Source organism: Hemiscyllium ocellatum, chromosome 30 (genome assembly GCF_020745735.1).
Source record: "Hemiscyllium ocellatum isolate sHemOce1 chromosome 30, sHemOce1.pat.X.cur, whole genome shotgun sequence".
Lineage (NCBI taxonomy): Eukaryota > Metazoa > Chordata > Chondrichthyes > Orectolobiformes > Hemiscylliidae > Hemiscyllium > Hemiscyllium ocellatum.
This window is the reverse complement of record NC_083430.1, coordinates 30,175,531-30,199,531: the sequence shown is the minus strand read 5'-3', so window position 1 is coordinate 30,199,531 and position 24,001 is coordinate 30,175,531. Positions and strand designations below refer to the sequence as shown.

General features: G+C 38.5%; 1 protein-coding gene across 2 annotated transcripts in view; it reads left to right on the top strand.

Moving 5' to 3' along the window:
• The window catches only part of LOC132830142 (runt-related transcription factor 3-like), a 156,696-nt gene extending 132,946 nt beyond the window's left edge, over nucleotides 1-23,750 (top strand). For both annotated transcript variants that reach the window (XM_060847653.1, XM_060847652.1), the window contains 2 exons: nucleotides 3,646-3,819; nucleotides 18,504-23,750. In XM_060847653.1, coding sequence (XP_060703636.1) covers nucleotides 3,646-3,819; nucleotides 18,504-19,024 — 695 coding nt within the window. In that variant the 3' untranslated portion in view covers nucleotides 19,025-23,750. The remainder of the gene's footprint in view (nucleotides 1-3,645; nucleotides 3,820-18,503) is intronic.
• The last annotated feature ends 251 nt before the right edge of the window (nucleotides 23,751-24,001 follow it).

Here is a 24,001-nt window from a genome sequence, read left to right as displayed (position 1 = left end):
CTTCCAATGCTGCCTTGCACCTTGTTCACATTTCTTAGTTCCTTTGGAAGTCAACACAAATTTGAGGAAACGGGATCTCATCTTCTGATTAGACACTTTATGGCATTTTGGACTCAACATTGGGTTAACTATTTCAGAACATGCATTCTTTTTCCAACTTTGATTTTTTTTGAGATGCCAGTTTGAATTTTGTTTTTGTGTTTTTGCTCTCAGACTAAGCTGTTCATTATTTTGCTATTCACACTCAGTCTGGACAAGTGCATATTTCTTCACTATAAAATCATCACTCCCTTTGCATTTTGTGAAACCTCTGTCATTTTATCTTTTTAGTTCCCCTCTTTTCTTTAACTCTTCCATCACACTTTCCAATGGCATAAAACTCTTCACTTTTCTACATTCCTACAGTTCTGAAGAAGAGACCCATTTGACTCCAAATGTTAACTCTCTTTCTCTGTCCATAAACACTACGACATTGGCTGATATTTCCAACATTTCTGGTTTTCTGTCAGATTTACAGCATCGGCAATATTTTCCTTAGATTTTACTATAATTTGAATCACAGATTAACCTGCTTAATCTATGCAATTATCTTTAAATTTTATGATCACTGGATTTATGCAGCTTTGCTGTCTCTAGCAGGAAATACGTTTCCTTTAATTGATACAATGCTTTAAATCATTATTCGCTTAACCAATTCAGAATTGAAACTATGCTCTTAATTGCCAATTTATTAAGCAGCACAGGTTAGGATTAGTTGTAAATACTTAATTTCATCTCATGCCCAAACTGATCCCACTGCACATTAATTAGCAATTAACACATTCCTTCAGTTGTTCTGTTGCTTAATCTCATAACCAGTAGGCTGGGCAGGAAAGTACAGTGACTTTCAAGTAGATTGCTTAAAGGCTGTTTGTGAAACGTTTTAATGCAGCAACTGGGCACATGTACAATGCAAGAAATTTCAAAGAGATTTTTGTTGCTTTTCATCTCTAAGCTGCATATAGCTAAGACCTGGCTTTGGTCAACTCTGATCCTGGCATGACTATTTGTCTGCTTCTAAAACTTGTTTAAAAGTATAGGAAGCATTGCACAGTGATTTCACAATACATTTGAATGACAATTTGTGCAGCATACTGTTGTAAAGCAACAAGGGTAGCAGATAGTTGGGAATACCATCACCTGCAACTTTCCTCCAAAATGTACACCATCCTGAATTAGTACAATATCAATGCTCCTTGGAATTAATTCCATAGCAGTTGGGTGTACCTGCATCACATGAAGCAGTTAATGAAGACAGCTCACCATGATCTTTTCAAGATCAGTTCAGAGCAGGCATCAAAAAATGGTCTTGCCAGTGATATTTGCATCCCATGAATGAATAAAGGAAAAGTAACATTAAATAAAAGGTCTCTTAAGATTTAGTTTATTTCTGAAGCCCGTAGAAAGGATTCTGAGTGTATTTTTTTTCTGGTGGGTGCCTTTTTAACAGTGCACCTGTTTCATACTGTATGTAACCCACAAACCAAATTCATATTGCCTTTCATTGAGGAGAACCAAGTTCTAAGTATACATTGAGCACCATTTTGTTTTCTGCTAAATCTAAGGATGTTGTTAGTCAAATTGAGAGGATGCTACAGTGGTTGTATGTTATCAGTATTGATGTATAGGTTGTTGAAAAATGTTGAAGAGTGAAGCAGTGGCAGACTAAAAAGATTTATATTGAACACACAGGTACTGAAAAACCACTAGACTATGAAACCTTTTTGTTGCTTCCGACAAAATTAGAGACAGTAGAAGAAGGAGTAGAAGGTTTTACTAATTTGCAAGATTGAAAAATGTCAAATTATTTAAAAACCAACCAGTCTTAATCTCGGGGAGAGAACACCAACCCTCCCCAATCTGTCTACATGTGAGCCCAGTTTCCTGTTACATGATTGACTCCAAAATGGACTAGCACACCAACAAGATGTAAAACAACTGCATTGTTATGAAACAGAAGCTTCACAATTAGAAGATCATCTTGGAGCAAGAGGCCAAGCAGCTAAATGTGATCTCAGCTGTATGAACGCAGACCAAGAAGAAACAAAGTCTCTGTGGAAATCAATATACTCTCACTGCTCAACCAGTCTAAAATAGTAACCTCTACTCCCTCGAATGATAAAGGCAGCAGATTCATAGGGACAACATGATCTGCAAGTTCCCGATCAAGCCACACACCATCCTAACTTGGAACTATATTACCATTCCTTGACTGCTGCTATGTCAAACACTCCTCCCCTTTGTTACAGTGGTATACTACACCCAAAGGACTGCAAGAGGGCAGCTCACCACCACCTTCTTAAGGGTAATTTAAATTGGGCAGTAAATATTGGCCTAGCGAGCAATGTCCACATTCTGAAAAAGAATCAGTAAAAGAAAACATGATTAAATCCAGGCATCAGAAATAATTAGGAGAAAATTGATGACAGCTAGTGCTGCAGGGCCAACTTAGTCTAGAGCTTAGAAGGGCAAGTTTTCTGGGAATCTTTCAAAGCTGGAGAATTCGGGTGAAGCCATGGCCATTAGAAGCAGTTCACTAGATATCAAGCACTTGGATTTCTGTAATATCAGAGAAAAGCAGCAGGTAAAATGAGAAGTGTTTAGAGTCCAAGATGATGCTAGATCAAAGTTGAGTGAAAATTCTTAAGAGTGGCTTATTTCTATTCTGAGAAGTATCTCAGAATGTTGTTTTTCTGTAGTTCCAGATGAAAACAATCTGTTTCACCCTTCCCATGTTGGCATGTTATGCAACATTATCCTTACTTTGTACAGATGGTACTGCATTTGTGTTAGTCACAGTCATAAAATAAAAAAAACTACATCTTTCATAACGTTTGATAATTTTGACACAAATGTCTTCCTCAGAAATAAAGCTTATAGTGCCGATTCAGTTTGGAAATAGAATAATCTGAGTAAATGATTCATTGTAGAATATCTAAATCGTTATAATGCTGATTAAATTTATCAAGTTTAATAGATTTACCTTTAAGAAGCTAATAGCCTTCAGTAGGGAGGTTTAGGAATGGAAGGGATAATGTCAATCTCAGTACCTGAATCAGGCAGAATTTGTGGTCGTATGCAGCATAATGAACATTCACTGCTTATTTCCAACAAAGTTATGAAGTATTAATCAGTCCAAAACAAAGGGAAGTGATTCTGAAATCACTCCTTTCACAGATAGCTGTTGCTTTGTCAGGCCTTCACTGGATATGCATTGTTAGTTCCCTACTAGACCAGTAGGTGGAGTCATCTGTTAATGCTGTCAAACTGGTTCTCCATAGTACAGCAGTGGCATTGAAAAGGATGGATGTGGTGAAGTAGCCATTTTGAATGAAGTGGCAGATAACGTTCTTTGCATGTTGCAAAAGGAAGCCAATTCCAAAAGGCAGTCTGGTAATATAAGATGGACATATTTTATTCAAACTTGGACAAGAAAATCTCTACTCTGCCTGCCCATCTCACCTTTCTACTCTGCTTGGCTAAATATTTTACAGCAACAAGTTTAAAGATAAAGTATGGTAAAACAGTTGGAGGCCAACAGCAATGTGGATGAACATGAGGAGATAGTGATAAGACTAAACTATTGTTATTTTTATTTTATTCCAGGGCACAGACAAAAGCTTGAAGACCAGGCAAAGCCGAGTACACTTTTCTCAGATCGCCTAAGTGAGCTGGAGCGTTATCGGCAGACAGCTATGAGGGTTGGTCCATCAACACCCAGCCCCCGCCCTCTTGGTGTACCCAGCCACTTCAGCCCGCAAACCCAAACACAGATGCAGGGTGAGTTGAAACGTGAATGTGGTTTTGGAACAACTCTGGGAAATCCTTGGAAGCGGTCAAACCTTAAAATATTCCCATAAAATGATTCATCATAATATCATTTACCTCGCTAGAGGGAGGAATGTACAGTGTCAAAAAGTGTGGTGCTGGAAAAGCACAGTAGGTCAGGCGTCATCCAAGGAGCAGGAGAGTCGACGTTTCAGGCATAAACCCTTCATCAGGAATGGGGTGGTGGTGCAATGGGACTGAGAGATAAATAGGAGGGGGGGGGGGGTGGGGGGAAGGTAGCTTGGAAGGCGATAGGTAGATGAAGGTGGGGTGTGATGATGATAGGTTGTGTTGTGTCAATACAGACATCTACTTCAAACCCACCGACTCCCACAGCTACCTGGACTACACCTCACTCCCCACCCTGGAAAAAATGCTATCCCTTACTCCTAATTCCTCCGCCTCTGTTCCCAGGGGGAGCAATTCCACTCTGGAACATCCCAGATGGCCTCCTACTTCAAGGACCACAATTTCCCCTCCCACATGGTCAACAATGCCCTCCAGCATATCTCCTCCACTTCCCGCACCCCTCTCCAACTGTAAAAAGGTAGAACCTCCCTGGTCCTCACCTTCCACCACACCAATCTCTAGATACAACGCATCATCGTCTGCCATTTCCACCACCTACAGTCAGACACCACAGATATATTTCCCTCCCCACCCTATTAGCATTCGACAGAGACTATTCCCTTCGTGACTTCCTCATTAGGTCCATCCCCCCACCAACCCATCCTCCACTTTGGCACCTTCCCTTGCCACTGCAAGAGGTGTAAAACCTAAGCCCCTATCTTCCCCCTCACGTCCATCCAAGGCCCCAAAGGATCCTTCCACATCCGGCAGAGATTTTTCTGCATATCTAAACGCCTCATCTACTGTGTCCTTTGCTCCCAATATGGCCTCCTCTACATTGGAGAGACAGGACACCAACTTGCAGAATGGTTCAGAGAACATCTCTGGGACACACGCATCCAACAACCCCACCGCCTTGTAGCCAACCACTTCAACTCCCCCACCTATTCCACCAAGGACATGCAAGTCCTGGGCCCCCTCCAACACCAAATAAAAGGCCACCTGGCACCTGGAGGAGGAACACCTCATCTTCTGCCTTGGGACCCTCCAACCACATGACACCAATGTCGATTTCACCAGTTTCCTCATTTCCCCTCCCTCCACCTCATTCCCAGATCCAACCCTACAATTCGGCACCGCCCTCTTGAACTGTCCATCTTCCTTCCCACCTATCTGCCAACCTATCACCATCACCCCCCACCTTCATCTACCTATTGCCTTCCAAGCTATCTTCTCTCCCAGCCCCACTACCCCTCCTATTTATCTCTTTACGCCACCCCCATTCCTGATGAAGGGTTTATGCCCAAAACGTGGACCCTCTTGCTTCTCAGACACTGTCTGACCTGCTGTGCTTTTCCAGTGCCACACCTTTTGACTGATCTCCAGCATCTGCAGGCCTCAGGAGGAAGTAGAGTCACAAGTTGCAGTAGACACTTTTTGTTATGCACATGGGAAGGTTTTGACAATCCTGGACTGTCAGCTGTGGCGTCTTCACTTGAAACCCACTTCATGTACACAAGCTCCCAATTTTCAACATAAATTAACGTGACAGCAAGTGACCCATCTTTGTAGATGCTGTATAAAAATTACTTCTGATAAACACAGAACTGGACAATGGTGCATGTTTGAAAATAGTACTGTTAGATATAGTAGATGAACAAGTGTAGCTCCCATGCAGTACATTGTCCTTATCAGACTTCAGGCAACTGCACACAATACTAAAACTACGTACAATTAACCAGTTCTGCATCTCTATGATATGCATTATCACTGTTTCACTTAATTTTGACAACACAGCTCCATTGTCAATTCTGGCAAAAATGTATCATTTATGGTTTTCTATTTATTAAAGAACACAAAATTCCAGTGCACCATTTTCTAAAAACTCAGTGTTTATACAGAGTTTACTTAACTAGAGTGACAATTTGAAGCATGTTTATTCAATAGTATTAAGCTAATACATGAATTATATTTTGAATAAAAGCTCATTGGTGTCAAAAAGCTCTTGAAGTTGGAAGGAACAAACTCATCGCACTGTTGATAGTTTCTGTTGTGTCCACAAGTAGACAGCTAGATGTTGGCAAATTCAAATGATGCAATTGAGATTAGAGTTGTTTTCTTCCACTTTGTATTCACGGAATTCTCCTAACAAAAATAATTTATCTTTGAGAAGGGATTTCCATTGAGAAAATAGTAAGGAATTTTAGTATATGTCCTCATGAAAATGACAAGCCTTATAAAATTTATGTAAAAAAATTAGCTATGCATCAGAAGTGGAACTGAAGCTGAAAGCCCAGGTGAAGTGGATGAACAGGTGTCTAATCCAACCAAAGAATTTTAACAAAAACAGCTGCATCATTTTGTTTGGTCTAGAAATCAAAGTATAGAAGCATCTTGTTCACCTCCTCCTAAACTGAACATGAAATATAGAATCAAACAATCTCAATTAATGAACTACTTTCAACCTAAGTCTATTTTACAATTCACTCCTACAATGGCAGTGCACACATCATAAAGATGATTTGTCACCATTTTGGAACTGCAGGATTAACTTCTTAGTTTTGGCCCATTACTGGGCAAATCACCTCACATTGTTGCATTTGCTATATATTTAGGATGCCATATCCAAATGCTGAGATGGCTTAATGATACAAATGACATCAATGTGCATGCATCACGTTACTGACACTTTTCAAAAAAAGTTATTCTAATTAAAAAAAGGTCTAACAACCACGTTTGGTTGTTATAATATATTTATTATTATTAATTAGGTTATATAAACTATTATATAATTCCTGCCTTTAGTCTGCCTTCAAGTACAAGCTCTTCTGGTGAGGGCTTAAAACATCTGATGTAAAAATCATTTCACAATTTCCAGCACAAAATTTCCTGAAGGAATAAATTAAGCAGCATTAATGGACTTAATATATGACAATTGTGTTGATCTTAATACATAGATGGAATGCATACTTGACTACTCATGCTATATCCATTTTGCTTCTTTCATTTTGCCAGTAATATACTCCTACACACACATTTTATTTAATGACAGACACACCCACTTTATTGCGCTTCCAGTCAAAACAATTAGACTGGAAGGTGGAGATTAGACCAATTCCTTTTTACATTTAAAAAAAGCAAACACACAGCATTCCTTCAGTGGTGTAATACAAACCTGAAATAGAAAAAGGGGAAAAAAAAATTTTTCCTATAAACTCAACAAAATAGACAAAAATTAATCTTCATGATGAAGCAAAGGGTGCTGCCAGAACTATTCAATTCAACCTTTTTATCGTATCATTCTGAATATAAAAAAAAACAGCCACTTTGTGTAGGTAGATACAAATAGAATCAAACAAATAGCCTCTGATGTGAATCTTTAGATGGACCACCTGCTTTCATTCTATTTGAATGTTGGTTAAAATCCTTTGCCTGACATTGCAATCTCTCCGCCATCGCTCCAGGTGTGCTTTTTTGATTTTGATAGATAGAATAGATCCTGAGAGAGATAAAAATTGCAAAAGCTTCTTATGAGTGATCAGAGAGCAGAATTGATAGCAGTGATGGAGAAGTGAGTTTTACATAGAGCATTGCACCATCTATTGTCCTGATGTAAAGTGGTTCCAACAGAAAATGAAGACCAAGGTGGGTGAGAAGGAAGATATCTAACATGCATAATAAAGTCTTCCAAAGAGAGAGAAATATATAAGACATCATCTTTATCTGTACCCTGACTCAATCAGACTCCAAAGAAGTGCAAAGTTTTCTGCAGCCATATCCTACTTTGTTCAGATCATTCCTTCAGAGATGCATTAAACTGGAGGCAATACAGAAAGGAAGTCCTCGATTGATCTCCATGGTCATGGGACAGTGCTGACAGAGGGGAGAATCATGGGCATTTTAGTCTTTAAAAGTAGTGTTGTTAAAGGTATATAAGCTTATCAAAGATATGGAAAAAAGTATTTCCTTAGGGTAACAGGACATAAATTTAGAACAGTTCGCAAGTTCCTTTTCCAAAGAATAGTCATGTGGAATGGAGTTCTGTGTAATGTGGTGAACTCAAAATCTAGAATAACTTAAGGACCAATTGGAAATTATAATAGAGTATTTCTGTACCATTAAGCTTCAATCGGTTAAATGGTCTTCATCATCTTTGTGTAACTTGCAACTTTAAAATAATCAGTGAGAAATAATTGTGGATAATCTTCATAAAGACATTTAAAATATTTATGCAGGACTTCTCTATTCACTATATAATCAGAAATGATGGGCACAGGAAAGTCAAGCAAAGAGACTATCTAGCTGTATTGCCAAAAACAATTTGTAGTTCTAAAGAAGTCATGTTGGACTCACAATGTTACTTTTGTGTCCCTCCCAGCACATGCTATAGAGCCTGCTAAGTTTCTCCAGCATTTTGATTTGAACCATTTATTGATTACATTTTAATTGAAGGAGAGAGGTTTTAGATGACCCTGAAGCAAAAATACAGGATGCAGTTATGGACACTCCATGAAACAGGCTGGTTGTTGTGGACAGGCCTGTGGTCTTATTACAAAACAGACTAAAAGCCACATAAATTGTAATTCATAATAATGATGACATTACACTGGACTCCCGATGAGACAGGAATTAAGATGTTGGACCGTTTGAGCCACGTTTCACAAATCAGTGTTCCTTCTCTGATACTTTGAATAGATCCATTTGCTATTTTTTTATGCACCCTCTCACCCCAGAGGTACACTGTATCTCCAAAGGTATGGGCACCCATTTCAAGACTCTTTACACTTTTGAAATCTGAACAAGACAATAATTATCATGAACTGAGCATGTATTTATGTTGTCAGAGCTAATTTCAGCAAGTGAATGTTGAAAATTATCAGCACCAATAACCTGGATCTGATTACATTGCTTGATTTCATGCAACACTGCTCTGCCTTGATATTGGTAATTCCTCTCAGAGATGAATGGATGACAATGGGGAGTAGGCAAACAGATACACAGATCAATCATCAATTTATGAAATGCCATTCATGACCTTAGGTATCCCAGATCACTTCATTTTCAGTGGAAATCACTGTTGAAATGTAGGAAATGTCAATTTCCTACAAACAGCAAAGCAAAAGTGGCCAGATAATCATTGAAAGAAAATGTTGACTGAAGGACTGGGAGAATTCATCTGTTCTTAATTGGGGCTGTACAATGGAATCTTTTGGCTTCACTTATTACAGTGAGGCAGTGCTTTATTTTAATGCCTTCCAAACAGTAGTGCAGCATTCATTTGTTGTGTCAGCCTAGATATGCCAAGAATCTGGAGATGGACTTGAAGCCATAACCGTCTAAATCAGCTGCAATTGTCACCACTATGCACAACCTGATATTTGAGATGATACTGGTAATACTCACTTCTGTAAAATAATAGTCACAGCAGAGAATGCAAATGTGTACTCCACGCAAAATCAAAAGGGATCATGCTTTCATACCAGGAACTGGGAACCTTCATCCTTAACTGCCCAAGATCCAGAATATTGATTTTCTAACTCAATTTTGTTTGCATTCTAATTGCACAATTTCATTTGAGTTGTCCAGGAAAGTGCTGCCTGGAACAAACTCAACTAAAATGAAACCTACCAGAAAATAAAAATGAAAATTAGTGTGGGCTGAGGTTTGGCCCACGTTAGTTACTTAATGTGTTACTAAAATAATGATTGCTGATGATGTTGATAATAAAGCTACTTTAAATAATTTTATTTGCTAAACACATGAATATGCCTGATTTAATGGAATGTGTATAGAGTGCTTTATTGTTATTGTATCAAAAGCTGTTCCATAAATGTCCAGCTAAAGGAGAATAGTCAAGTGGCAGATAGGCACTTTGGATAGTGGGAACGTTGAGGGATAGCCAGCAATGGACATGAGTGCGACTTGACAATGAGTGAAAATTAAAGCACCAAAGATGAGGTTAACAGTTTGGGTGAGTGGCTGTGCAGTGTTGTTCTGAAAAAAATGCGTGGAGGTTGTGATTAGTGTTGCGTAACTAAATCATAGCTTTCCAAAGTAACTTTGGGAATGTGCTTATCATTACCTTCAATTGTGGTCAGAAAGAGATGTGAATCTCCGTTTGGAAATGTGAGCATCTAACCTGCTATTAATGTAGGGTTTTGTTGTGTGTTGCACTAAGTCTTAGTTGCACTTAGTTTTAGGAAGCCATTTTGAACTAGCTTTATTAACACCTTTCCAACAGAGGCGGCAATATAACAAAAAGTATGTCCAGACTTTGCAATATAAAGCAGTGTCTATTACACTGGAAGGTTAAATGTAGAATGGAATTGTGTGCTCGGGTTAAAAGTGTGAAGTATTACAAGGAGCCCTTTTCATGCAGGAGTGGTTAAGTGAATGAAGCTGGTGTTGATGTGTGTGTGTGTTCATGTGTGACTTTCAGAATTTTTCCTTCTTATGAACAATCTTTTATAATTTCAAAACTATACTTTATTCATAAAAATAGTTTATGTACATACACAGTCACTAAACCAGTTCAGTTCTGTACAGTAGCATATGAAGAAACAAACAAACAAACATTGGACCTTGACTCGATCAGCAGTTGAGATTTCTTAAATTGGTACCCAGTAGAGCAGTCACAGGAACATGCTGAATACACGTCCAGAGAGGCCACCCACAGTAAAGGTATGGTTGGAATAAACACTGAAGTTTCTGTGCCTGCTCATGTACACATATAAGTTCTGCGCACGCAGACTCGATCTCAAACCAAGTACAGAGTAGTGAATAGAGGGGGAGTTTTAATTTGTCTTTCTTACTTAAACCAGGAGAAGCTGAATTCTGTTTCCACCTTGTGGAAGTATCAATGTGACTGTTTTCCCAGGATTGTGGCGCCCACCCTCAGGCTGATTCTGCATTTGTTTATGCAAATCAGAAACCCAATAATATAGGAACCTAATAGCCTTATAACTGCTGAGTGTGCAGGGCTCCTGCTCAGGTTACCCTGCTTAGTGAAACCTCGACTGAATGAAACAGAGACCGCTGTAGTTTAAGTTTGAAACTTTGTCTTGTGGACCTAAGGAGAGCAGTAACATGCCTCACTGAGCTAGCTCCTCGCTTTCCCACGTGATAGATGCCAGCAAAACTGCTCTTCCTCCCACCTCACCGTTTTGGGCAGCCCTCTCCAGTCTGAGCTCTTTGCCTGTCCCACCAGGCCTCCCCTTTCACTATTCTTATCATCCTACCTGTGAAGGAAAGGTTTTGCTGAATAAATTCATCCACTGTTGGAATAACAGAGCATTGACATGTACTTTAAAGGAGCAATATTGTAAAATTCACAGAACCCTTTTTATTTTTTATTTTAATCTTTAAGAGATCAGACCAAGCTGGATTTGTAAAAGCAGACAGACACTTGCAATGATAAAGGACAACAGGATTACTTTTGTATTGTACCAGTAAAGAGTTGGCACAGAGGTGATGACTTAGTGCAGTAAACCTCTATCATGCAGTAGCTAACAGAACAATCTCTCCTTCACAGATCTTCCATTTCTTAAAACCACACACAAATTTAAAATATATCTTTGAATCAACAAGAAATTCCCATTGCACTAACAGAGAACTGTCATCTTATAAATTTTAACCACACAGTGCTGCTTATCTTTCATAATTCTATGGATTCTGAAATGGTTCCTGCAAACTGAAAGGTAGCAAATGTAACATCACTTACTAAGGGGAGAAGGAAGGGCAGAATGGAGCACTACAGACCTGTTAGCTTGACACCAGTCATAGAGAAAATGTTGTAAAATTTTTTTGACAACATTGAACATCTAGAAAAGATGGGACATAGGCATGGTTGGCTGGCTAGCCTTTATTACCCACCGAGTTGCCCTTGAGAAGGTGGTGGTGAGCTGCCTTCTTGAACTGCTGCAGTCCGTGTGAATTGTGGTCAGAAATGATTTTCCGGTTTTTTGTTACCACATAGTTAATGATTGATGAATGTGTCCATGAACCAACCAGGTAGTCAAGTTTGTTTATTGCAATAAAAGAATGGCAACATTTGGCCAATAAATCACAGAAAAAGGGGTACATCTTTCATAACCAGTATGTATCGAAAACCCAAGAGCTGCACTGTGTAACCAAAAATCAAAACATTTAAAATGTTTTCAAAGTAGATCTTTGAAATGTTCATTCCTACATACACAATGTCTCATACTCTACCCAAATATTTACTGTTCATTTAGTTAGGAGACAAATGGAGATATGTGTCTCAGGATGCATTTTCTTTTTTCTCATTGTCAGAAACAATGTGGGTTAAAACACTCCAGTCATCTCTGAAACATTATTTAGAATTCACCCCAAGCAGAGAGTGGAATCCCCACATCTCACTAATTGATGGCTACACTGAGCATTACCTTTCCTTCTGTGTAATCTCAGGTTTGAATATTTCCTCAAAAGGAGGACAGTGGTGTACAGGGGAGCATCCTAAATATTATTTGCTTGTTTCTGGGAACTTGACGAAAGTCTTTTTCTTTAAAATGAACTTTTCAGTATATGCAGTTCTAATGTGATAACACTGAGAGACCTGACCCTGGCTGGCATTTGTTCCTCAGGCTTGCCAGAAGGGAATTTGCTGGTCAGCCCAGGTGATTACTGGGTGGAGAATCAGCTCTGTCCTCACCTGCTTATGGATTATCTGAGAATCAGCATTAGTACAGGGTATGGTCATTCTGTAAGCTGCTATTTTCCTTTCTGCTGAAGGAGATATGCCTGCACCACTGTATGTGTGCGCATGTATGTAAGTGCGAGTGAGTTTCAGTGTGTGTATGTGTGGGTTTGGGCCTATGAGAGTGAATGAGTGTGTGTATATGTGTGAGTGAATCTTTGTGTATGTCAGTGTGAGGGTGAATGAGTGTGTTCACAAAAATTATTTCCGTTCTCACTCCAAACTATTCTATGAACAAATTAAAAATGAATTACATCAAATTCTCTCAAGCTAACCTTTTACTTACACCAAAGTAACAAAAAAGGATTCCAACTAAAAGTGAATACTACTTGAATGCTTAATTAGTAAACCAAAACAGTAGAATTAGTTATCTGACTAAATGTGAGGGGTTACTTCAGTAATGTGGGCTACTAACAACTGTGGTTAGGTTACCATTAAATTATCTGGTCCAGGTAAGATATTTACATCTTAGGCCATGTTTAACTCATATATTTGCTTTAGCTTTGTTGATTCTGACTCAATGCATTATATTAGCTTTTGTTTATTTCAAAAAAAGGCAATTATTTAATCTCATAGTAACTCACCTTCCCCACCCGACAACTCCTCTGCCCCCCATCACCCGCAGTGTAGGCTTCACTGAAAAGATGTATTTTTTTTCAGCAGAATTACCATCTGTAATAACACAGGCTCAGTCCAATTTGAGGCACTGGCAGTTCTTTATTTTAAAGATATCAAAAAGCATAACATTACCTCAATCTGATTTTGAAAACTAATGAGCTCCGTTTCTCAAAGCTACAGCAAAGCTCACTGAACTGGCAAGTGTGGATAATGAAGTTTATTTACAGATTTGATTTGTTTGGTGACAATAATTTCCAAAGTTGCTGAATGAATGGCACCCTTTGGAATGATTATTGTGTCGGCATCACTGCAGGTTAGGTCCATCAGAGCATTGAATGGAGTACGGAAGCCTACAAGATTGTTCGGATTTCCAAAAGATATGAAACATGAGGGAAAGATGTGGTTAGCTATTAGATAATGGAAATGATATTATGGCATGAAAAACTGTCAGCTCTGTTTAACTCAGGAGAGTGATTCATTCAGACGAACATGAGGTAAATCTATCTGGTTTGGCAAATATATGTATAAAATACTTACATAGTGCATTAAAATATCCCACGGTGTTTCACAGGAGCATTAAAAAACATGTTTTGACACTGAGCCACATAAGACGTATGAGGTCAGATGACCAAAAGCTTGGTCAAAGGGTAAGTGCCTGAAGGGAAGAAAGTGAGGTAGAGAGTTGGACAGATACAAAGTGGAAATTGTAGAGCATGGAGTCCTTGCAACTGAAACCATGGCCATCAATGGTGAAGAAAATATAATTAGAAATGCACAAGGGGCTAGATTTAAATGAGCCCAGGTATCATGAAGGATTGTGGGGTTTGGAGATAAGAGAGTTAGGGAGGATTTGAAAACAAAAACGAGAGTTTTAAAATCACCTTGTTTGAGTGGGAGCCAGTGTCAGTGACACACACGTGATAGAGGAAAGGAACTTGATGAAATCTAAGACACAACTTTCAAGAAAAAAAGTTACTGAAGTGCATACATTTTAAAGTGCACAGAAAAGGCTGCATTTGAGCATTTATCTGTAGCCTTTTGTTGCAGTCATTAAGAAATCATCAAACGTAAACAGAAACTGTCAACTACAACATGCTCAGGTAGATCCACTTCAAATGGGAACATCTACAACGGGTATTACAGTTTCAAACATAGTCTGTTGGTGACTCTGTTATCTGGATGCCAATACCTCAATCAACAACGGTTTGCATTTACATGGTACCTTTAGTATAGTCAATATTCCATAGTACTTCACAGAAACTTTATCCAACAAAATTTGGTATAAAATCACATCCGATATGTTAGATCAGAGGAATAAAGGCTAAAATGGGAGGTGAGCAAGAGGTTGGTTATCTCAGAGGCCTATTGGCTGGTGGAGGAGACTGATGGTGGAAAGTTATCGTTTTCTGGATAACTTGTCAGTGACTATGGCAACAATTACAGGGAGTTGGCCAAATGGCCTGTTAAAGTTTAAGAAATCCCATGCCCATGGCAAAGAAGATTTCATGCATCCCCATTGGGGTGGGAAAGTTGGTGAGTGAATCATCCTAAACTTGACAGCTGGATATACAGCCAGGTAGCGTCTTGTAGCACAGAATAAGGTAAACAAAAACATAAGGTTGTGAAAGGAGAGAGAAATTCATTTAAAAACAAATAAACAGGCTTGTTTTATAAAACACATTGACTGCACGTGGGTGTCAAATCAAAGATGAAAGTGTTTACTGTAATCCTTGTTTCTTGCAATTTAACTTTTGATTACTGGGAGCAGTAATTTTCTTGAAATTACTGTCTCACACCTACAATCCACCCTAAAACTCAGACTTGATATCATCATTTAATTACACTGTTGTAAACTATCTCAAGTACGCAGATTAACAGTCTGCCCTTGTGGCATGTTATGTGCATGCCAGGAGAGTCAGACTGAGGTGGTGGTATACTTGACAAAGAACTAAAGCTTTACCCAAAAACGGCACCGAGTGCATAAACACCCAGTGTATTCTTCTTCTAACACACCTAAGGAGGAGTTGCAACACTTTCCCTTTTAAAAAAAATGCACTGCAGAAGTGACATTACTATTGCTCAAGTCAGGTTTAAATACATTGGGGAGCCATTTTTCCTGACTACAAACTGAGTACGATATTCTCCCATTGGGGTTGTTTTCAGTTGTGGGGGGGGAGGATGTCAGATATAGTGAGTGCCTCACCCACAACCTCGCCGCACAGCCTCCTGAAACTGGCAGGCTGCCCACCACAAATGTAAATAAATAGTTACTCATCAGTTAAGCTTTTTCAAAGCTTGATTAACTCCAGAATTACTTTGGCCAGGCCATAGCATAGTAGGCAAATGGTGACAGAGAGCAGCATGTTTTATGCAAGTTTTTGAAATTGCAGGAAGAAACGGGGGCTGGAGTAACAATCTTCAGGAGGTGCCCTTTGTGCATTAGGACACCCTCCCAGAAGAGAGCACTCTCCCTGCTTTTCTTCCTTCCTATCAGAATTTCAAAACCCATCCTTTCGCTACCCTTACTTCCAACGCTAAGAAGGACAATTCCTTCCCATCCAGTACATCCTACTTGTCTGGATCAGGGGAATGATGAGGATTTTCAGTCTGTGACTGTTTGCAGAGGTATCAATACTCATTACCATCTAGCTTTGGCACTGCCAGAACTGGTGGAGTGGCAGTGGGAAACCCCCTTTCCAGTTTAGCCAACTTACATTGTCTCAGGCTGAGTTTGTTCTGAGTCCAATAGCCAGCCACTGATCTCTCCCTTTTCTCCCTCCCGCCCCCACCCCCACAGAAATTCCTGCCCCCAGTTTTAATTGCACCGTAAAGGAACAATGCTGTCAGTTGAAAGTTGTTCAGTAAACAAGCTTTGACAACTTATATTAGCTAACGTTATTTAAAAATTACTCAAGGACCAGATATGACCAGCGAACCCAGTTATAATCTTGTTGGCTGTTCGTGTGTGATAGCCTTAGTATTACTAATAATTGCATAGATTTATTGGCTGCAACAATCTGACCTCAGTTCACTCCTTGTAACAAAAGCTACCTGACTAGACCTTGGGAACAGAAAAATATACTCAAGTGATTTTACTACTTGCCCGGGGGAATGATCCCTCACTAAGCTTAATTTATGTGGAGCCTCTGACTTGCTGTAGTGTGTCTTGAGCTAAACTACGCTGAGATTTCTTGATATAATGCAAATGGAAATAAAGGTATAATTTGAGACAGTACATTGAAGTGTCATCAAAATTCCTGGAGGCGTAGTTTTCCGTGAAGCACATAGCATTTTTTCTTCTGTTTATCTGGTGCATTACCGAGATTTCTGATGCAAGTACATTTTTTTATGAAGAGGAAAACAACTCAGGGATTACTTTAACCTAAACAGGCAAGCATGGAAGCCACTGGATTGAGCTGAAGACCAATTTGACTATTCGCCCTTTGACTTTAATGAGAATAATATTAAATGGGGTACCAAACCCACCAGTTTCCTCATGGATGTAAATACCTCTCTAACTGCTGGACATTAATGGACACAGAACTGCCAAATTCAGTAATGTGATCAATTGTTATTTCGAATTTATATATCTGTAATACTTCATTTGTTAATTTGATGTCAGTCTTGAAACAAAATCAGCAGAGAGCTAGGTGGGGATGCAGTGTTGCAGTCCCAAGTTTGGTGTTCCATGGAATCGAGGTGATGAAATTTTGAATACTTCAAATTTTTGTGTTTTGGAGTTGATGCAATAGCGGAGGCTGAGGTGGCAGCGATCCAGCGGTCTTCAAGATTCTAGTGAAGCATTCATGCTCCTCATAGCCTGAGAAAAATCATTTTACCCTGAGTGCATTTTGTCCTCAAATTCACAACACTAATTGCCCCTCAAAATTGCTATCAAAGTCCCATGTACATCTCACAACCCCAGTTGGAGCAGAGATTTTCCATATCAACTGTTGAGAGACGTCATTACATACCTCCGGCAGTAGTTGGGACTTGAATGAAGGACATCTAGCTCAGAGGCAGGGACATTGTCACTGAGCTCAAAGACCCTTCCCCCCCCCAGTTGGAATATTGAGAGATCTAATACCTGAAATAAGTGAGTGCTTCATACTCTCAGTGGTTACACTCAATGCAGGGTTGCCGTGGGAATAGGGAAGTTTGACTCTGCAGTTGTCAAGTCACTATACTTAAAACCTGGAAACTAAAAAGAAATCCGGTTTAGGACAGAAAATGATATAAGTGTATGGGAACAGGTTTGTTGCTGTAAAAAAAATCTGGAAATAAACACACTAAAATAAAAAATTGAATGATATAACCATTGATTTAAAAACAATCATATTAAAAAGCCAGCATATTTTGGTTATTTGTTGTGGTGTTATTTGGAACCATTCTGAATTGATAGTATACCCAGATCCTGCAAAATGAGAGCCCTGTTGTAGTTGTGTAAGCTATTCCACATGGAAAATCATTGCAGTCATGGGGTTTCCAGAAGTACACAGTCTGTTGGCTTGGCTTTGTGACTCAGCGCTTTGGCTGGCTACTTTCCTGTTTGGGTTTAGCAGTCCTTCATTGACCAGTAGCATTGCTCAACATTGGAGCAATTTCTGATGTTTATGCAGAGTTCTGTATTCACAAGGCTCTTATTCAGCAGCAGGTTATAATATAATATGAGCATGTTTATACTTTCTTTTGAATGATGCAGCTGGTTCTTACAATCATTTCCAAATGGTGCTACACTGAACACTAACAATCTCAGATTTAAAAATATAGAGCCTGACTACTTCCACAGTTTTGTGAATTTAATCTTTTACTCTTTCTTTTCTTCCACTGTGACTTACTTTATTCAAACCTTTTCATAACCTCGTCATAAATCAGCCAAGATATCTCTGAGACAGCCCCATCGCCACTTTAAAAGTTTTCTTTGGAAATGCAGTTACTGTCATATACCTGTAGTAGGAAAATACAGCAGTCAAATTGCTCACAACCAGGATCCACTATAACAATGAGGTTAGTAACTGGAAAGATTGGCTGAGGAATAAAAAATGGCCAGGACACAGGAAAAGCCTTCCTGTTCTTCTTTGGATATCACTGTGGGATTTTGCTTGCCAACCTGAGGTTAATTCTTCAGTTTAATTGTGAATTAGTGTGAATTATGATTTCCCTAGCAATATGTTAGACTCATACAATGTTACCGATCCTTTATGCATTGACCATAATTTGCTTTTCTCCTCAGGTACTTCAGACATCAGCCCATTTGCAGACCCTCGCCAATTTGAGCGTCAATTTCCAGGACTATCCTCGCTTACAGAATCTCGTTTTTCAGATCCACGCATGAACTACCCTGGCGCTATGTCTGCCGCTGCCTTCACTTACTCCAGCACTCCATCCACAGGGGGCATTGGGGGCATTAGCATGACAGGCATGGCAGCCACAGCCCGTTACCATACCTACCTGCCACCACCCTATCCTGGGTCAGCCCAGAACCAAAGTGGACCCTTTCAGACAAGTGTCTCACCATATCATCTCTACTATGGTGCCTCCACTGGATCGTACCAATTTTCCATGGTTGCGGGAGACCGCTCACCGACCAGAATGCTGCCTTCTTGCACCAGCGCATCAAGTGGAAGCACACTCATGAATCCCAATTTGGCCAATCAGAATGATGTTGTGGATGCTGATGGCAGCCAAAGTAATTCTCCAACAGCAATGACCACCACAGGGCGAATGGACGAATCGGTCTGGAGACCTTACTAGAATGCCAAAAATGAGTGAGCAGCAGGAATTGTTCAAAGATAAAGAAAACCTTCTTTATGTGAACATTAAATCATTCTAGCTGTAGTTGAGAGAATAGTGGAAAGAAAATATCCTAATATCTCCATGTACAGAGTTTGATTTTTGGCTAAAGGTACTTACTGTATATACAATCAAATGGTGAGCTATGGTGGAAAATAATCAGTTTACTTTATTGTTACTAAGTACCCACCAAGTCAAATGACTTCCAACCAAAGATAATGACCATCATATTTCACAAATAACAAAGAGATTGACATTGGTTGGATATAATTGACATTTTAGCCTTTCACAACAATCATTTGTTGGTCAATTGCAGTTATATAATTGTAATTAACCATGTGGATACTGGATTGTTTTCTGCTAATGGTGGGACCATACGTAGTGTTTCGACACTTGTGTTTTTTAATTGAATTGAAGTTGACAGGACTCTCTCTTAACCTGCACAGAATTTTCGCAGCTATTGAAAATAAAATAGGCTTCTTTTAACAGACTACTGTGTAAAGACGAGAAGAATCGTGTAGTCTTGCCTCCGCTTTTATCTTTAGAACATGCACAATGCTTGTGTATTTTATCAGCGGTACAAACAAGCCATGTTGAAGTTCTCATGAAGACCAAAAACAGGAAAAAAAAGGCCACAAGACATTATCTAGTGACTGTTGAGTAAACTTTGGAAAAATATGTTATGATGTTATTGTCCGCATTACTTTTTACAAATGAGGTAGTGGTACACAAGCCACTTGATTTATAAAAGCATTAGACATTGATATCCTGAAGTCACCCAAACAGGGGGACTTCAGCTAAAGTTTCTGTGTGATGAATGAGGACCAAATCAAAAACCTAGGTCCCGATCAAAAGGGCGCACTTAGAAATATTTCTGAAAACCAGTGTATTGTATTGTGTTTGTGTAAGAAATGTGTGGATCAGTCATTTTGGGATATTTAAAAAATTACTACTTACATCTTTGTCCCCAATGGGCAGGGTTATTTTCATGAACTAACTGTGGATTTTGGTTTTACTGCACTCCTTAGGGCAAGCTGTGTATGCTGATTGAGAACACACATACTATTCTGGCAGAATCTGTTTATTTTAATATTTGAATACATCACCACAAATGAGCTGCAACTTTCTCTACATCTACGTCACATGTACAAATAGCAGAATATATCTTTATATTTACCACTGAATCAATAGAAACTAGATACATGCTCCAATGGATCCAGGATTAGACTAAATTAGCATCCAATCAATTAGTTCACTCGTCGTGAACTGCAGCTTAAAATGCGCAGTGAGACACAGTGCTACTGATCAGCTTTTGAAGTTCTTTAACTGTTTGGTGGAGTTGTGATAAGTGCTCTTATGGATCTATCAGGATGAAAATTTGATGGCACATTACATAAAAATGTCCCTGTACTATACAAGTCCTTGCATGAATAATGTGCATGTATAGTATGTATTCCACAACCAGTTACAATGCAGCTTTTAGATAGTAACCCATACTTTTCACTTTGCACCTCTCAAAAAAAATTAATTGATGAAAACATAAGAGTACTTGTTCTTCAAATAATGGTGTAACCTTGTGGTGATTTCATTAGATCTTTAATTGTTTACATAACAGTGTAAGACAAAACATTGCTGTAGATATGGGGAAGAGCAATACTTCTAGTAAAGATGATTTTAGCAAAAAGATAGAATACCATCTTGGTTACCCTAAATAATCTTTATTGAACCAACCAAAAAATAGCAAATCTTGTGCCTAAAGAAGTATAGGTTTCTGGAAGGCTGTCGTCAACTCAAGTGTTCTTATTCTCCTAGCTGTATTCCATTTATTTCATGTATCAAAGAACATCCATCATCTTCGCCTATACTTCAGTCTACATTGTGGTAACATGGCTAGGTGTTACACATACCACAACACTTAGCACACTACCAAAGTAAAAAAAGACCTTCAAATTTCTTTGTCAGTGGACTAAGTTTCATCAATATTCTTAAGGTGTGCATGTACTTATTCATCGAACAGAGCATTAAGGATGGGTTTGCAAAGTGATTATCTTAATGTGAAGTGACTACCCTAAATTGCCTTGTAAAACACTGATGCATACATTCATGTTTAATTGGAAATTATTTGTCAGTAGCCACTAGCAGCCTTCAAAATATATTTTAGCTTGTGTGTGCTTTTACTTGTGTTTTACTTTTACCATAAATAATGTTCCTATTGGTCTGTTCTTTCAGGGATTATTTGGCTATTAATGTGAAAGATTGGAGTTTGTTACACCTGGGTTTAGAAATCATCCAGTCACAGTTGGGGAATTTTTAAAAAATGAACAAAACCTTTAAAGGTAATTGCTTGATTCTAAGTTTCTGATTCTTCTCAATTCATCATGAAGCTTGCACATTAACAATTAATAAAATTTTCTTTATGAATGCCCAATGTAAAATCTGAGCGAATTAAATCATATGGCTATGCTGTTATAAACAATGTTTAAGGGCAATTATAAATTGCCAATCTTTAAATTTCTCAGTTCTTTTTTTACTAAGAGACTGTAGTGTGTTTCTTTTAAATCCTCAAGTACATTTTGTTGTAGTCAGGTACAAAACATGCAACTTTCACGAGTGCAGTAGCTGCCTGAATGTGGAAGTTCAGTTTACAAAAAGCATTCAGACAAGTCACAGATGCCACTACAAAGTTTCTCAACCTATTTATTGCTATGGGATATTGCTGCTTCATGGAAAACAATCTAAACTGGGGTATTTAGTCATGTGTAAAGAGCAGGGAAGATCTCACTTAAGTACAAGAAGATTTTAAAGGTTTTGAAGGCTGAACAATATCCCATTGTTTCTTATTCCATGGGATGGATTTAGACTGGGACTGCACTTGCTAAAGGATATATTTCAAACCATATGAAAGCTATTTTGACATCCAAGATGTTATTACAAGTTAATATGTTCAACAATTGATGTTACACGGTTGACATAAAGCAATACATTTTGAGCCAATGGTTTGTATTACATACCTTTGGTATAAATATATTTATTTTCCATAAAGAGAATCAAAGTATAACCTTATTGAACACAGCCTTGTAGCTTCAGAAAGTCCATAGAAAATGTGTCTCTAAAAAACAGTGCCAGCTTAACATTTTCCATCTTATCTCTTATAAGCGTAAAGTCTCCTTTGTAATTTATTTATTAAGAGTGGGAGCTGGAAGCTGTCCACATACAGACATTTATATTTCTGTACAGATGTATCTTATTTGGATTAAGCAGTAGCACTTATATGAGGGTGTCAGGTTACACGCTTTAAAGTTTGTGTCAGTGTGAATTCCATCCTATTTAATAATTGAATTTATTTGTTTTTCAAAAGGTTAGTTATCTGCCAAGCTGGGCTTTTTAAAAGATTGGAATTTTTTTTTCTTACTAGAGAAGTGACAATTCTATGCTAAGCTGTGAGTTTAGGCTGCAGGCAGCAACATGGAAAGCAAAGCACCAGATCAGTTTGTTCAGATGTATCCAATGTTATAAACCTGATCCTCACAAGGGTTTTCTAGTTAGTTCAATATAGTGACCCACAATGGGGGGCACGGGATAGAAAATCCTTCGTTTATTATCGTCAAAAAGCCCACTGAGCACTAAAGGAAAATCTGGGTAGCCAAACAAGCAGTCAAATCAACTTCAAAGCAGCTTCCCTTTTTGGCCAATTTCTGTTATCCATGATTGGTGTCAGTATTTGATAGTTGCAAATAGCTGCCTGGCCACAGTTTCTTGCATCCATCCCCAACTCCTACCCCATTGTGACTGGAAACATAATATGATCAGCCACAGATCTGCTGATTTAGATTAGAAGCTAGAGGACAGATGTTCTGATATTGTCACAGGTCTTTGATATCTGGGACATTTGATGAACATTGCTGTGTACATGGGAGTGACTGAAAAATCCAAGTTTTCTTCAACCATCCAGTTCCACCAGAACAAGATGCACATCTCATAGACCCCAGCACTGAAACCAAGCCAACAAAGTAGCACGTGCACTAATCCATTTTTGGATTCCAACCTGAGTTGCTAATTTTTAAAAAAAGATCCCTGCCTAGAGTTTGCTACTATCTTAATCCAAAGTTAGAAAACTTGTCCAAAATATCCATATCGAGTTTGGCTCACACTTTAGGCCTGATTCCCATGTATACGCCTACCAAGGCAGCTTCTAGGGGAGGAGAAGTAATCATGTGTAATTATGTGATTCTTTTTATATAAAAAAACTTTATTTTTGGTCTAGGTTTCTGTGTTTGAAGATATCAGTCTAAAAAAAACTGAGAATTCAATTCTGTAAGATATACAGTTTCTGTGTAAATGTACATTCTATAAGCATAAATCAATGAAATGCCTGCAATATATTACCATATGCAACTAAACAGCTGCCTGTTTTGTTTAAAAGTATATTTCCACAAGCCAACTCTGTCACTGCTATATGCTTTGGCTGTATCAAATAATTGCTTTCTTCTAACATTAATAAAATGAAAAGAACTCTGCCTTTGAAACCGCTTTTGATGGTTTGATATTGTAAAATAACTTAAAAATATGGTTGAAATGGAATTACTGTATTTAGAACTCCTGTACAACATAGATTATATTTCGTCAAGATGTCCTTTGTTTTGTTCTCCTGATTAATCACTGGAGTTAAGGCTTGTGCTTCAATAAAAATGGCCTTTTTTCTGATGTAATAATTTCAGTGTAAGTGTTTGAATTGACACTGTTGCTCCTTTAGAGCATTATGTACTTGTCTCCCTCAGTCTCTTCACTGCTGCTTTGCTTAATTAGCCAGATGAGTCAATTATCAGCAGATATTTGATCAGCCAAATGGTCTTGTTCTATGCTGAATCTGAGTAAAGAATTTTCCAACACAAATACTATGAATGCCATTTTTGTTTCCGCTGATGAAACGTTTGTCTC